Here is a 12,416-nt window from a genome sequence, read left to right on the forward strand (position 1 = left end):
CTGCTTATGTCAGTCACCGTTTTATCTCAGTGTATCCTCACCAACTAGCATCACCAATCCCAACACCCAGGTTCAAAAACCTGAAGTCATCTTCTACTCCCTCTCTTAAGCTAGTAATCTGCTCAGGTTTGTCTAACTCTTAACTAAAATGCTCTCTTAACTCCCTATATATGAGTAAGAGAATCCATGTAGAATACATATATACAGGTCCTAATGTAAGGTGAGTGCTGAATGAATGTTAACTATGATTTTTATTATATACATCATCACCCCATTTCCTCTCTCTTCATACACAGGCAGCTAGCAAGAATTAAGAATATTCCCAGAAAGGCAAAAGGTACAAAAAATACCAACTTGGTTTATTGAATAAAAAGGGTGGTAAAATGGACATAAAGCCAAAAGTTAGAATAGGACATTTTCACATCCTCCCCCATCTCAAAACTGCACTTCCCATCATCTGGGTTAAGGTGTTAGGGAGCCAGAGCCCCCTAAAATCCCTTACTCTTCACCTGCACTGGAAACAAGACCTGCATTAGGAGAACCCAGGAGGAAGTCAAAGGCAACCTTACTCCTGTCTACCCCCTCACCCCTAAAGTCTCTGGGTTAGAGGGAAGTAGGGAAGGAATAAGTGAGCCAGAAGGGCTGAGACTGGCCTCTAGGGCTCACCGCCCAAGATGTCCTAGAGATGGCTATCCTTGTCCCCATCCAATCCCTAATAGGTACCATTCTCAGACCTTGGGAGGGAGAAGAGAGGGGATAGTTGGTTCCAGAACAAGATGTGGTCTCCAAACCCTCCCCCAGCGTTGGTAAAAGCCCTGAGAGTAACCTGACCAGGGGTGAAAGAGCCACACCTTTTCCCTCCCACCCAACCAAGAGGTAAAAAGGAATATCTGGGGACATAGCAAGCCCAGCCACTCTTAAATCTCCACGTCGCTTTCCTTGTCATTGTCATGGTCTCCATCATAGAATTCATTGGATGCCTCTGGCCTACAAAGCAAGGAAAGAGAGAAACAGAGGTCAGGCTCCCACTCTCCAAGTTCCAATCTTCTCCCACATAGGCACCCTCTCTGGAGCCATTTCTCAGGCCCCCATTGTCAGGGAACCACTCCTCTCCTTCTGCTGGTAGAGACTGACTGCTATTCATTCATGCATTCATATAGTCAATAAACATTTACTGACAGACTACTCTGCACCAGACACTGTCATAAGCCTTAGCAATAGAGAATAAATCAGACAAAATTTCTGCCTATCCTCAAAAAACTCACCGAATAAATGAGACTGACAATAACTAACACAGTAAAAACATAAATATGGTAATTTCAGATGGTGGCAAGCACGATGAATAAAATGAAATAAAGGGATGTGACTGAGCGTGATGGGAGTAAACGGGTAAAATTTCAGATTGGATTATGAGGAAAGGCTGTTCTAACAAGGTAAGACCTGAAGTCTGAGAAGAAGCTGGACAGGCAAAGATATCAGGAAGACCATTCCAAGCTGCAAGAAAACCAAATACAGAAGTTATAAGGTGGACGGAGACTGATGTATTCCAGTGAGAAAAGGAGGTCAAGATGGCTAGCGGAAGTGTGCACAGAGGAGGGTCATTAGAGATGAGGCCAGGGACATAGGTAAGGGCCTTTTAAAGCATGCAGGGCCTTTTAAAGCCACCGTCAGAAATTTGGATTTTCTTCTAAGTGCAATGGAAAGGAGCATTTTTAGCAGAGGAGTGACATACTATAAACCTGTAGTGAGCAAAGGGATGTGAAAGCAACACAATACTGCTCTCTTTCTTTTTGGAAAACTATTCTCTGGGAGAATATGTATAACTGAATTATCCTGCCCACGGCTGATAACTGAGAAAGAAGGAAGAAAGTCATCAAAGAGAAGCCGGGGAACAAAGTCAGGAAAGGCCCCCTCTGCCTGGAAAGCAATGTCTCAGTTACCTCTAAGTGCACAAGGGTTAAAGGTGAGGAGCCAGAGACTCGAGTTTGAATCTCAGCCCTGATATTTAACTAGCTGTGGGACTTTCAGAAAGTTATTTAACCTCTCTGAGCCTTAGATTCCTCTTCTGGTAATTTAAGAATAGCGCCTCTTCGGGTTGTCTGATGGCAAGAGACTGAGGACAGGATGACATTGTATCATGTATGTTTTAATATAAAGCACTCAGTAACAGTCTGCTGCTTAGCAAACCCACAAAAAGTGGTAAAACTTATTACTACTCTGCAAATGATATGCAAGCTGGAGCTATAGGCATCAAAGAAAAGGAGCTCAGTGGATGGTCTGACGGTAGGGCTTAGGACAGGAAGAGGCCTGAGGCTTGTGTCGGCTGTTGAGAGCAGGCTGTATAATGCAGAGACTAGGCCCAGATACCAGCCTGGAACTACAGATGAAAATAAAACAAACTTTGCCAAAAGGAAGAACTTAAAAACAGATTTTTAAGAAAATCAATTTCCAAAAGTCAAGCCCCAGAGACCTGGAGAAGTTGAGAAGGAGATGAGGGGTCAAAAAGGATCCCTGAGGCCAGATGTTCAGATACTTCCTCAACCAAGAGAGAAAATAAGGGGTTACTCACGGAGGAGAAGGGTTGGAGTGGTCCCAAGGGTCTAAGCAGTAGAGCCCAGGTCCAGAGGAGAGATCTGGAAGCCTGAACTCTAAGAAAGAGAGAAGATTCTGGAAGGGACTGAGAAGCCCATCAGACTCTGCAGCAGAGCCAGCTCAAACATCTAACAGTGCGTGGGAGCAGGACCAGGTGTCCTACAAGCGTCCAGCTGTGGTTATCCCCCAGTCACGTAAGGAAATCTGTTCTCTATTAAGTGCATCTGTTTCTGTACTTCTGGGTTCTGCTGTCTTTTCCCTTCATTTTTCAGAAAAGCCTGGTTTGGGGTTTTTTAAAAAGTCTACTCTAGTCTTTTTTTTCCCCTAATTCAGTGCATCTGTAAATATTTTAATATGTATCTCAGAGAGGTAAAGACATAAAAACACACACACATACACAATACAACTGAGAAAATTAACAGAGGAAAGAAATCTAAGGGCCTTTCAAGAGCAGTATATGGGCAGTGACCTGTCCAGCTTAGAATCTGGAAAGAGTGAGTAAAATGCTGGCAAGAATATAAACTGTTACAGACTTTATGGAAGGCAATTTGGCAACAAATAAAAAAAATTTAGTGCACACAGCCTTTGACCTAGCAGCAACAATTCCAGGAATCTCACCCACTCAAACAAGCATGCAAAGATGTATATGTATGGGGATTCACTTCCATACTCTTTGTAATATGGATAAAATGGGAAATAATGTAAATGCCCATCAATGGCACTTAGTTAAATTATGCTACATCCACACAATGGAATATTATACAGCTAATAAAATAATGAAGCAGATTTTTATATATATTGGCATGGAAAGATACACTGTTACGTTAAAAAAAAAAGTTGGAAATTGTAGAACACGTATAGAGTGATCCAACTTGTATTAAAAAAAAAAGACTGCACAACTCTGAAAATGAGTGTATGTGTGCCCTTGTGTTTATATGTGAATGTTGAATAGTACAGTTGTAACCTATAGAAAAAATCTGAAAAGATAGAAATCAAACTATTAACATTGGTTACTTTGTGAAACGGGTCTGGGATCGTGTAAAAGCAAACTGAACATATTTTGGTGCTGTTTAAAATTTTTACAACAAACATATGTTACTTATGTCATTAGAAGCAGGGGAGAAAAGTGTGGGATTGCCACATATCAAAGGAGGTAAGCCAAGGACAATTAGGCTAATACCCTCTAATGTACTTTTTCCCTCTTAACCTCCCCAAAAAGCTTGCAGGAATCCCTTGCTCTCAGGTCCCTGCCCCAGACCTGCTGTAGTTCTCCTCGGGACCCCTCTCCTCTGCGTCAGCCTCATCAGTCCTGTCATAGGTTAGGAGGTCTGCCGGCACATCGTGAATCTGGACGCTAGGTGCATGGTTCAGCATCTTCAGGTTTTCAAAGATTGTCTGGCGGATCTGGTCCAAATACTGGTTGGGGATGAGGAACAGACAGTTAGCAGCTCCCAGTGATTCCCAGGGCATCTATGCTTCTAACTGCCTTTTGCCCCTACTGTCCTAGTTTCAATCCCACCTTGCATCTTAGTTTGAGTCTCCCAGCTGATAACTGTCCCTCCTCCCAACCCTGACTGCTTCTACTTTAACCTGGGCTGCCTCCTAGCTGAAAACAGTGACAGTGATGGCTGAGAACTTTCTTTTCTTCCCTGGTTTCTCTGATTTCCCACATCCTGGACCTCTCCTGGGCTCCCCCGCCCTGGGGCTCAGCTTCTCCGAGCTGCTGACCTGGCGTGAGTTCTGATTCTCGATGCGGGTGCTGACATCTGGATGGAGCGTGAAGTCCGGGGCAAAGTACTCGAAGTATTCTTGGGGGAAAAGGAGATTAGGAGGAGACGTTATGGCTCAGATAGAGGGAGGCAGGTCCCAAGACTTGCCACTCTCTTTCCTTTCCATCCAAAACCCCTACATAATAGCTGCCCAATCTTTTCCCTGACCTGGGTCCAGGGGTTTAGTCTGCAGAGCTCTGAGAAAGTCAAACTTTCCACCTGCTTTCAAACCAGGCCATTTTGGGGTCTTGTGAAAATGGCCTTCCTGTTCTGGGGGCATCATGGGGTGGTCCTTACCACTGTAGGGAAGCTCCTCACTAATGGCCTCTTCTACTAGCAGCGATGTCTCATACGTCCTGAAACAAACCAGCAGAGGGGGGCGGGCTGAGCAAGTGGGCTAAAGGGCCCACCTGGCCATCTCTCAGGGAGCCCCTAGCTCACACTGGACAAGGGGGAGGAGGAAAACTGGGGGTGTACTCACCAGCAGCGGGCAACATTCCGGACAGTATAGCCACCACCACCTAGCACCAGCAGAGGGATATTGAAGCTCTTGACATATTCAACGCACTCCCTGTTAAAAGGAACCAGAGGAACGGGTGGCAGAAGTTACCAAAAGCCAAAGTATACGCTTCTAGATATTGCCTGGAAAGGTGCACAAGGAAACTAGAAATGTTCTCTATCTTGATCTAGGCAGTGAAAATCACTGAGTTATATCCCTGAGATTTGCGCACTTTATTATCCACATGTTGTGTCTCAATAAAAACTTTAAAATAGGGTGCACTCCTACCTCTGTCCTGCTCAGCACCCACCCTGGCACCCGACCTGTTAATCAACTGTTCTCACCAAGGCACCAGCAAGTGCTGTCAGTTTAGCCACCAAAATATAACTCAAATCATCTGCTTCTCTCCATCAACCACCTCCTCCAACTTAGCATTCTGCCTACACAACACCAATAGCTTCCTAACTGGTCTTCCCACTTCCACTCCTGTGTACCCCCCGCCACCCCAAACCTTTCTCCATTCAGCACTCAGAGCAGTCACTTTAAAATATGAGCTGGATCATATCACTTCCCTGTTTAAAACCTGTCTAAAGTTTCCCATCACATCTGAAATATAATCCAGACTCCTTACCAGGGTCTAAAGGCTCTGCACAACCCCACCACTGCCGACTTCTCAGACCTCACCTCAAACCACCTGCAGCCTGCTCTCCCGGTCCCTACCTTGCTGGTTTTACTTCATCTCCTCCACTATACCAGCTCTGCCCTGTCTCAGAGCCTCTGCATGGGTCCTTCTCACTGTTTGGGATAGACCTCCCTCTACTCCTTTTATGGCTCGCTCCTTTTAGCCTCCAGGTCTCAGCTCAGAATTTTGGAAAATTCTTTCCAAATTGTGCTATCTAAAGTAGGTTCTCCATTGTTATCCTGTGTCTTAGCTTTCTTTTTCCTTCATAGAATTTATAACTATCTACCTGTCTTGTTTGCTTACTTATTGTTTGTCTGTTTCCTAGGCTAAACTGTAAACTCCATGGGAGTTTCCCCACTGCATCCCCATCTCCTAGTACAATGCCTGGAACATAATAGGTGCTTAATAAAAACCTACTGTGAATGAATGACCAACTGGGGAACACTGTTTAAGGTGACATTTCTGGTTCAAAGTACAACATGTAGCTATTTTTGAGCCCCAAAAGGAGGTGAGGCCCATTCCCCAACTACTCCCATTCCATGTATTGAGGCCCAAGGCCACGTGAAAACCTGGGGGAGTGGAAGGAGGGCGGGTCTCACCCATGTCCTCGAATGCTGAGGTTGAAGCAGCCCAATCGATCACAGCCCAGAGAGTCAGCTCCACACTGCAAAAAGCAAAACCCAAGGTGGCTGCAATGAGATAACTACTCAGAATGTCACAGATGTCCTTCACTTCCCTTCCCCCACCAGCCTAGGGACTCTCCTCTTTCCTGCTCTCTTCCCTCAAGCCCAGTGCCTGAGGAGGCACTGACAGTATTACCTGGAGCACAATGCACGTGGGTTGGTAGAAGTCCACCACCTGGTTGATAACTGGCTGGAAAAGGTGCTTGTAACCTGGGAGAGGGCCAAAGATGGGCACCTGGCACCCCAAGGGGATGGGGAGACAGGGAACAAAAGGAAAAAGGGGGTTCAGAGAGCGTGGAGCCCAGGAATGGGGCAACCCAAAGGGGCAACCATTGGTTCTGAACTTCTGGGTGGGGTCTGATGAACTTCTGGAGTGACTGATGGAAGCTAATGACCCTTTTCCCAGAAAAATGCACATACAATATGTTGCATACAATTTCCGGGGAGTTCATGGTCCCTCTGAAGGCCATTCATCCTTAAGGACACCTGGCCCAACAGTAGACAACACCAGGCAGAAGAGGTTAACTCAAGGAGAGAGAGAAGGAGCCTAGTAAGCAGGGAGAAGACTTCAGTACATACTCTGGTCATCAATGCCATCCCGCAGGGGCACATTGAGGCAGTAGTAGCGGCCACTCTCTGCTCCAACTTCATACATGTCACCTGCAGGGAAGTGGGGGGTGGGAGTGGCAGCAGTACCCGGGAGGTATCCACAACCCAGCCGCTTCAACCCCAACTGTACTCCGAGGGCCTCTCACTCCATCTATGTGCACCCACCACTCACTCCCTCGAACCACTAAGTCCCTTGCAGCTTGCATTCATTCAACAGATACTTTTGGAGGGCCTACCATGAGCCAAGCTGGGAGCTAGGCACTGGGGATACAGCAGTAAAGAGAACTAACGAAATGATTGAAATCCCACCAAGCTTATATTCTTGGGAGGTAGGCATGATAAGGTGGGAGGCAGAAAACAAAACAAAACACCACAATAAATTCAAACAGCAGTGAGTGCTCTGGAAAAAACAAGCAGAGTGATGTGACAGAGTAACGGGGTGATCAGGAAAGGTTTCTCCAAGGAGGGGGCCATCTGAGCTGAGACCTGAGGCTGAGGAGGAGAAAGTCATGGTAAGAGCTGAAGAGTATGAAGGGGACAGACATTCCTATTCCCATACCTGTGCCAGGGAAGAAGTAGTTTCCATACTTGTGGAAGGACACTGTCATGACCCGGTCAGTGAGGTAGAAGGCTTCCTGAACCCCGTCACCGTGGTGGATGTCAATATCAATGTAGAGCACCCGAGGGTGGTACCTGGGGGGAGGGCAAAGCCTGGGTCTGAGGCAGAGGTGAACCCCAGGAGGAAAACCCCCCAACCCACTCCTCCCAAACACAAGGTCTGGAATTATGAAGAGTCTACTTTGGCCCAAGTCACCTGAAACCTAATACCACCAGTTCCCTAAGGGCAACCCTGGGGCTCCAGCCTGGAGGCAGGGACAGGAGAGGGATGTGCAGAGAAGGCTGAAATGTGAGCAGGCAGCGGGGAATCTGCAGCAGAGCACAGGAAGAGGCAGCCTGAGAAAAGCATCAAGAACTTGGGAAAAGCTAGTGTGGGGTGGAGGTCAGGGTCAGGGCCAGGGCAGTCTCAGACCTCCTCAGCCAAGAGCCTCTTAAGTCCCCCCATCTCCTCCCAGGCTACTTACTTGAGCAGCTCCAGGATGCCAATCACAATGTCATTGACATAGCAGAAGCCAGACGCCTACAGTAAGAGAGTGGTCTTACAAAGAGAGGATCAACTCCTCCACCCAGCTGCCCCCTAGTGTCATCCTGACCTCCTACCCTAGAGTAGCTGTTGTCTCCCCCATCTCCTCCTCACTCACCTCAAACTTCTTGGCATGGTGCAGACCACCAGCCCAGTTAATGGCAATATCACAGATCTGAAAGACAAACACCCAACTCACAGTCCTTCTCCTGCCCACCGCCAAAGCTGGGAGCTCAGGGTCAGGGTTAAGGCCTTGGATTCAGGGACCCACAGGAAGGGGGAAATAGGACTTGGGGCTATGGTCACCTTGTTGTTCAGCTGGGTTGCTCCTTGCAGAGATGCGCCTGTGTAACGGGAGCAGAACTCAAAGAGCCCGGGAAACACTGGGCTGCAGGAAGAAGAGCAAGTTGGAGCCCTTTTACCTCTGTCCACTCCCTTCCTACACCTCTCTCCCTACCCCAAAGCCCTCTGATCTCCATGCTTCAATAACCCCCCTGCCCCTCCTACATACCTGAGTTATCTGCAAATTTATTTGACAAATATTTTAGACCAAACCATGTACCGAGCCTTGTGTGAGGCACTGGATGGGAAGTAGAGAAGCCCAGTGGTAGTATTCCCTAGCTGCACAAAGAGCATTTACAGGCCCCAGCTGTGGCCTGAGGGCTGACTCTGCATTCCCAGATCTATAAAGTGAACTCAGAAATAGCAGCAGCAATAACACAAAAAACAAGAAACCTCCCAAGACAGCATGTAACTGAAAAACCCAATGGGCAGGGCAGTGTGTGCAGGACAGACCACTGCGACTGGTGTGGTCAAGAAAGGCTTCATGGCATGAAGCTTCATGGTGGTGTGAAAGCTGAGAAGGCCTTGGAGAGGCTGAATGGGGAACAAGGGGTATTCCAGGAAGACACCCTGTGCAGCAGAGGTGTGGGGATAAGGTTGGGAAGGTGCTCAGTGCCAGCCTGAGGAGCTGGCCTCTATCCTCCAGCCCAGGCTGCTTCTATTGGTAGGATCTTTCAGGGAAACGGATTAGTGTAGTGTTTAAAAACCTAGGCTCTGGATCTGAATCCTGCCACCTCCACTGACCAGTTATGTGACTCAGGCTAAGTTACCAAAATCTCCTCAAATTTCAGTTTATGTACTTATGCCTACCATCAGGAAAAGGACTATTACATCTCAGGGTGGTGTGAGAATTAGGTGGATATACCAGTAATCCTTGGCATAGCAGAGTAAGTACTCAATAAACTGTAGCTGTTGTAGGAAGCTATAGGATCAACAGCTGCATTTCTTCAAAAAATAAATTCAAAGGAGAGAAGGAAACATTATAGGTTAAGTCTTAAGAAATGTAGCAACCAAATATAATATGTGGACCTTGTTTAAATCCTAATTAAAGTAATTCAACTGCAAAAAGGAAAAAATTTGAGACAATTGGAGAAATTTAAGTACTGATTGCATATTTTATGATATGAAGGAATTACTGTTAATCTTTCAGGTGTGATGATATTGTTCCCTTTTTTTAAAGAGTATCATTTGGAGATATATAGTAAAGTATTTATGGATAAAAGGGTGTGACATCTGGAATTTGCTTTAAAATAATCTAACATGGGAGGATACAGATGAAGTAAGATTAGCCATTTGCTCTAAGTGTTGTAGCTCAGTGATAGATATATGCGGGTTCACCGTACTTTCAGAAATGTTTGAAATTTTCCCTAACAAAAAGTTTAAAAATGAATCGAGTAGATTGCAGCTGTTGTGGTCACTACATTTTTGTGGATGTAGACTAGAATGGAAGCAAGGATCATGGCTTATCTTTGTTGTCCACCTTCTTCCCACAGGGCCTAACTCTGAGTCTACTTCGTATGATATGAGTTCAACGTAAATGTGGTAGTGTCCAATCACTCTCTTGTTTTTTAAAACCCTTTGATGACTTCCCCCTACTCAAGAGGTTAAAAACCCCAATTCATAATAGGGCTGTTTACTTTTCAAAGGCCCTACCTATCTCTTTAGCCTCGATTCAGATCACTCTCAGATTCTGTGGGCGGCCTTTTTTCTGTTCCTCAAATAAGTCACACTCTGTCCTACCACAGACCCTTAGCACATGTTCTCCCTACTGCCCAAGACATTCTTCCCCTCACCCTCCATCCTCCCAACTACCTTTCCTCTAATTACCTCCTACTTTCTTTAGATCTCAGCTCAATCTTTATTATTTCCTCTAGGAAGCCTCCACTGACCAGCCCCCGCCCAGGCTACAGAATTCTCCCATGTATACACTCTCATAGTCTGTCATGTACCTCTCCTTCAGAGGCCTTAGCACAAGTGCAATATTAAAATTGTTTTGTTGTTGTTGATCATTGCTTCCCTAGCATTTAGCACAGGGCCTGGCCTAGAGCCAATGACCAATAAATATCTGTTGAATAAACAAGTGAGTAAATGATGATTCATTGACAAGTATCCCCCCTCCATCATATCTTCCCACTGCTGCCACAAGACCTCACTCAAGTACTCTCATTGAAATGCCTGGCAACAAGGTGTCTGGCATCAAAGGTCCCAGTTCTCCCCTCACCAGTCATCGCCCACGTTGAAGGCATTAAGGCTCTTGGTGAAGCCTTGCATATTGGTGGGGCTGACTCTCTGCAGGAAGTCGATGTAGTCCTCAGAGTGGAAGCGGCACATGTCATGCTGGGAGGCCTGGTATGGCTTGAAGACCTCGGATGGAAACACAAGGTGAACCCAGGCAGGGTCAGTCCCACTCACTGGGCTGAGACTGCCCACACTGAGCCCAGACTTGGGGACTGTCCAAAACCACACACAGCAGTCCCTTCGCCACCCCCAATCCTTGTTATTCTATGAGACAAATGTCAGTGAAGAGAGACTCTGATTAGCTTGGTGGTTTATTATGATCAAGCCCCCTAAAGACCACTGGGCTTGCCTTTTCCATCCCACCTCTAGCCCAGCCTTTCCTATCTTCTCAAACCTTAACCCCCTTCCACCTGCCCTGTTCCTTGGCTCTCCTATTCCTGATTCTCTTCATACTCATCTCCCCTGGGCTCTGATTCTGTCCTCTCTCTCCTATGAGTTCTTCTTAATTTTGGAATCAAATAATATGGGACACACGACAACCTTCTAATTAAAACCCAAGATGCCCAGGTGCTAAGCCAGAGATTTATTATCTTTTGAGGGGTTCACACACTTCTTTAGAAACTGGACAAGAGCAAAAAGTTTTTCTCTCCCCAGAAAATGCTCAAAGGCACATACTGGCAAACAATGTCAAGAGAGTCAGGGATTCACACACTAACATCACCTCAGTCTTTTCTACGACCAATTCACTTGTCTGTGCCTCAGCACAAGCAGTGGACACTCATTCATACTGTTGACTAATTCCCCCTGCAATGCATCAGGGCCGAGCAATATGTTATAATCACATATCACTGCTATAAATTCCAAGCCAGGGACAGACAGCATGTGTATATCCGGGAGATGGAGGGATAGGTAGTAATTAAGTATAACTGTGTGTGTGTTGGGGGGAGGGGGGCGGGTGGTATTCTAGGTTGAAAAGGGAATACCCAGGACATCTCCTTCTATCCTACACACACATACACATTTACACAGAGGGCTGCAAAGTCCTCCCTGGAGCTCTAGCTTGGAGGCGGAGAGAGGTGGCAGAGAAGGAATGGGAATGAGGGTAAACCTCACATCCAGATACAGTGATCCAGCCGCCTTTCCTTCTTTGAGGCCACAGAACTGCCCTAAGATGCTGGGGAGGGAAAAACTTTGTGTCTTCAAACCAGCCCCACTCCACCCTAACCCTAGGCCAAGAGTTGGTCCACTTGAGGTCAAAAGGTGGCCGACCTAAGGTGAAAAAGTATCTCTCATTAACTCAGTGGATGCACCCACCAACACTCTGCATATGGGGGTGCTCCTGGTTCCTTCTACCACCACCCCCCACTCTAGGGGTGGGTCGCTCTTGGTGCATTCAGTGCAGCCTACCCATCTCTAGGGCCACAGCTCCTCCCCACCCTCAATCCCCAGCAGAAGCCGCGAGACTCACGATCATCTTCTTATAGAGACCGTAGTGCAGGACCAGACTATGGGTCAATGCCAAGCGATGGGGCTTCATAGGGTGACCAGCCCCTGGGGGTGAGAGAAGAGAGGTCGTCAGTACGCATCCCTGGAGTTGTAGCCCCGACCTCGAAACCTCCGCGTCCCGAAATCCCTCGCCTACAACCTTGCTCCCTCACCGTAGTGGAAGTTGCCCACGTCGGGGTCGTAGAAATAGGCCACAGTCTTGGCCATGGTGCCGGCGGGACCAGGCCCCGCGCCTCCGCCGCCAGCCTGGCCGCCTGCCCCACCCCCGGTCTTGCGTGCTGCGTAAGCACGCAGCCAGCCTCTGCGGAACCGGGAGAACCAAGCCGGCCTCCCCTAGACCACGCCCAGGCCACGC

General features: G+C 47.2%; 1 protein-coding gene across 1 annotated transcript; it reads right to left on the bottom strand.

The window, feature by feature from the left end:
• Positions 1-338: 338 nt before the first annotated feature.
• On the bottom strand, positions 339-12,324 carry HDAC3 (histone deacetylase 3). The gene is made up of 15 exons (XM_061188278.1): positions 12,214-12,324; positions 12,024-12,106; positions 10,539-10,681; positions 8,282-8,363; positions 8,094-8,150; positions 7,917-7,972; positions 7,394-7,527; positions 6,805-6,885; positions 6,362-6,435; positions 6,142-6,206; positions 4,843-4,932; positions 4,659-4,717; positions 4,321-4,400; positions 3,851-4,008; positions 339-987 (listed from the first exon to the last, which is right to left on the bottom strand). The coding sequence occupies exons 1-15, from the start codon at positions 12,266-12,268 to the stop codon at positions 918-920; spliced, it is 1,287 nt and encodes a 428-aa protein (XP_061044261.1). The 5' UTR covers positions 12,269-12,324; the 3' UTR covers positions 339-917.
• Positions 12,325-12,416: the final 92 nt, after the last annotated feature.

Source organism: Eubalaena glacialis, chromosome 4 (assembly GCF_028564815.1).
Source record: "Eubalaena glacialis isolate mEubGla1 chromosome 4, mEubGla1.1.hap2.+ XY, whole genome shotgun sequence".
NCBI classification, from domain to species: Eukaryota; Metazoa; Chordata; class Mammalia; order Artiodactyla; family Balaenidae; genus Eubalaena; species Eubalaena glacialis.

Coding starts and splice junctions, on each gene's coding strand:
- HDAC3 (XM_061188278.1), bottom strand. CDS start 12,268: ATGGCCAAGACTGTGGCCTATTTCTACGACCCCGACGTGGGCAACTTC. Junction 8,364..10,538: donor TTCAACGTGGGCGATGACTG/GTGAGGGGAGAA, acceptor TTCTTCCTGCAG/CCCAGTGTTTCCCGGGCTCT. Junction 7,973..8,093: donor ACCATGCCAAGAAGTTTGAG/GTGAGTGAGGAG, acceptor CTCTTACTGTAG/GCGTCTGGCTTCTGCTATGT.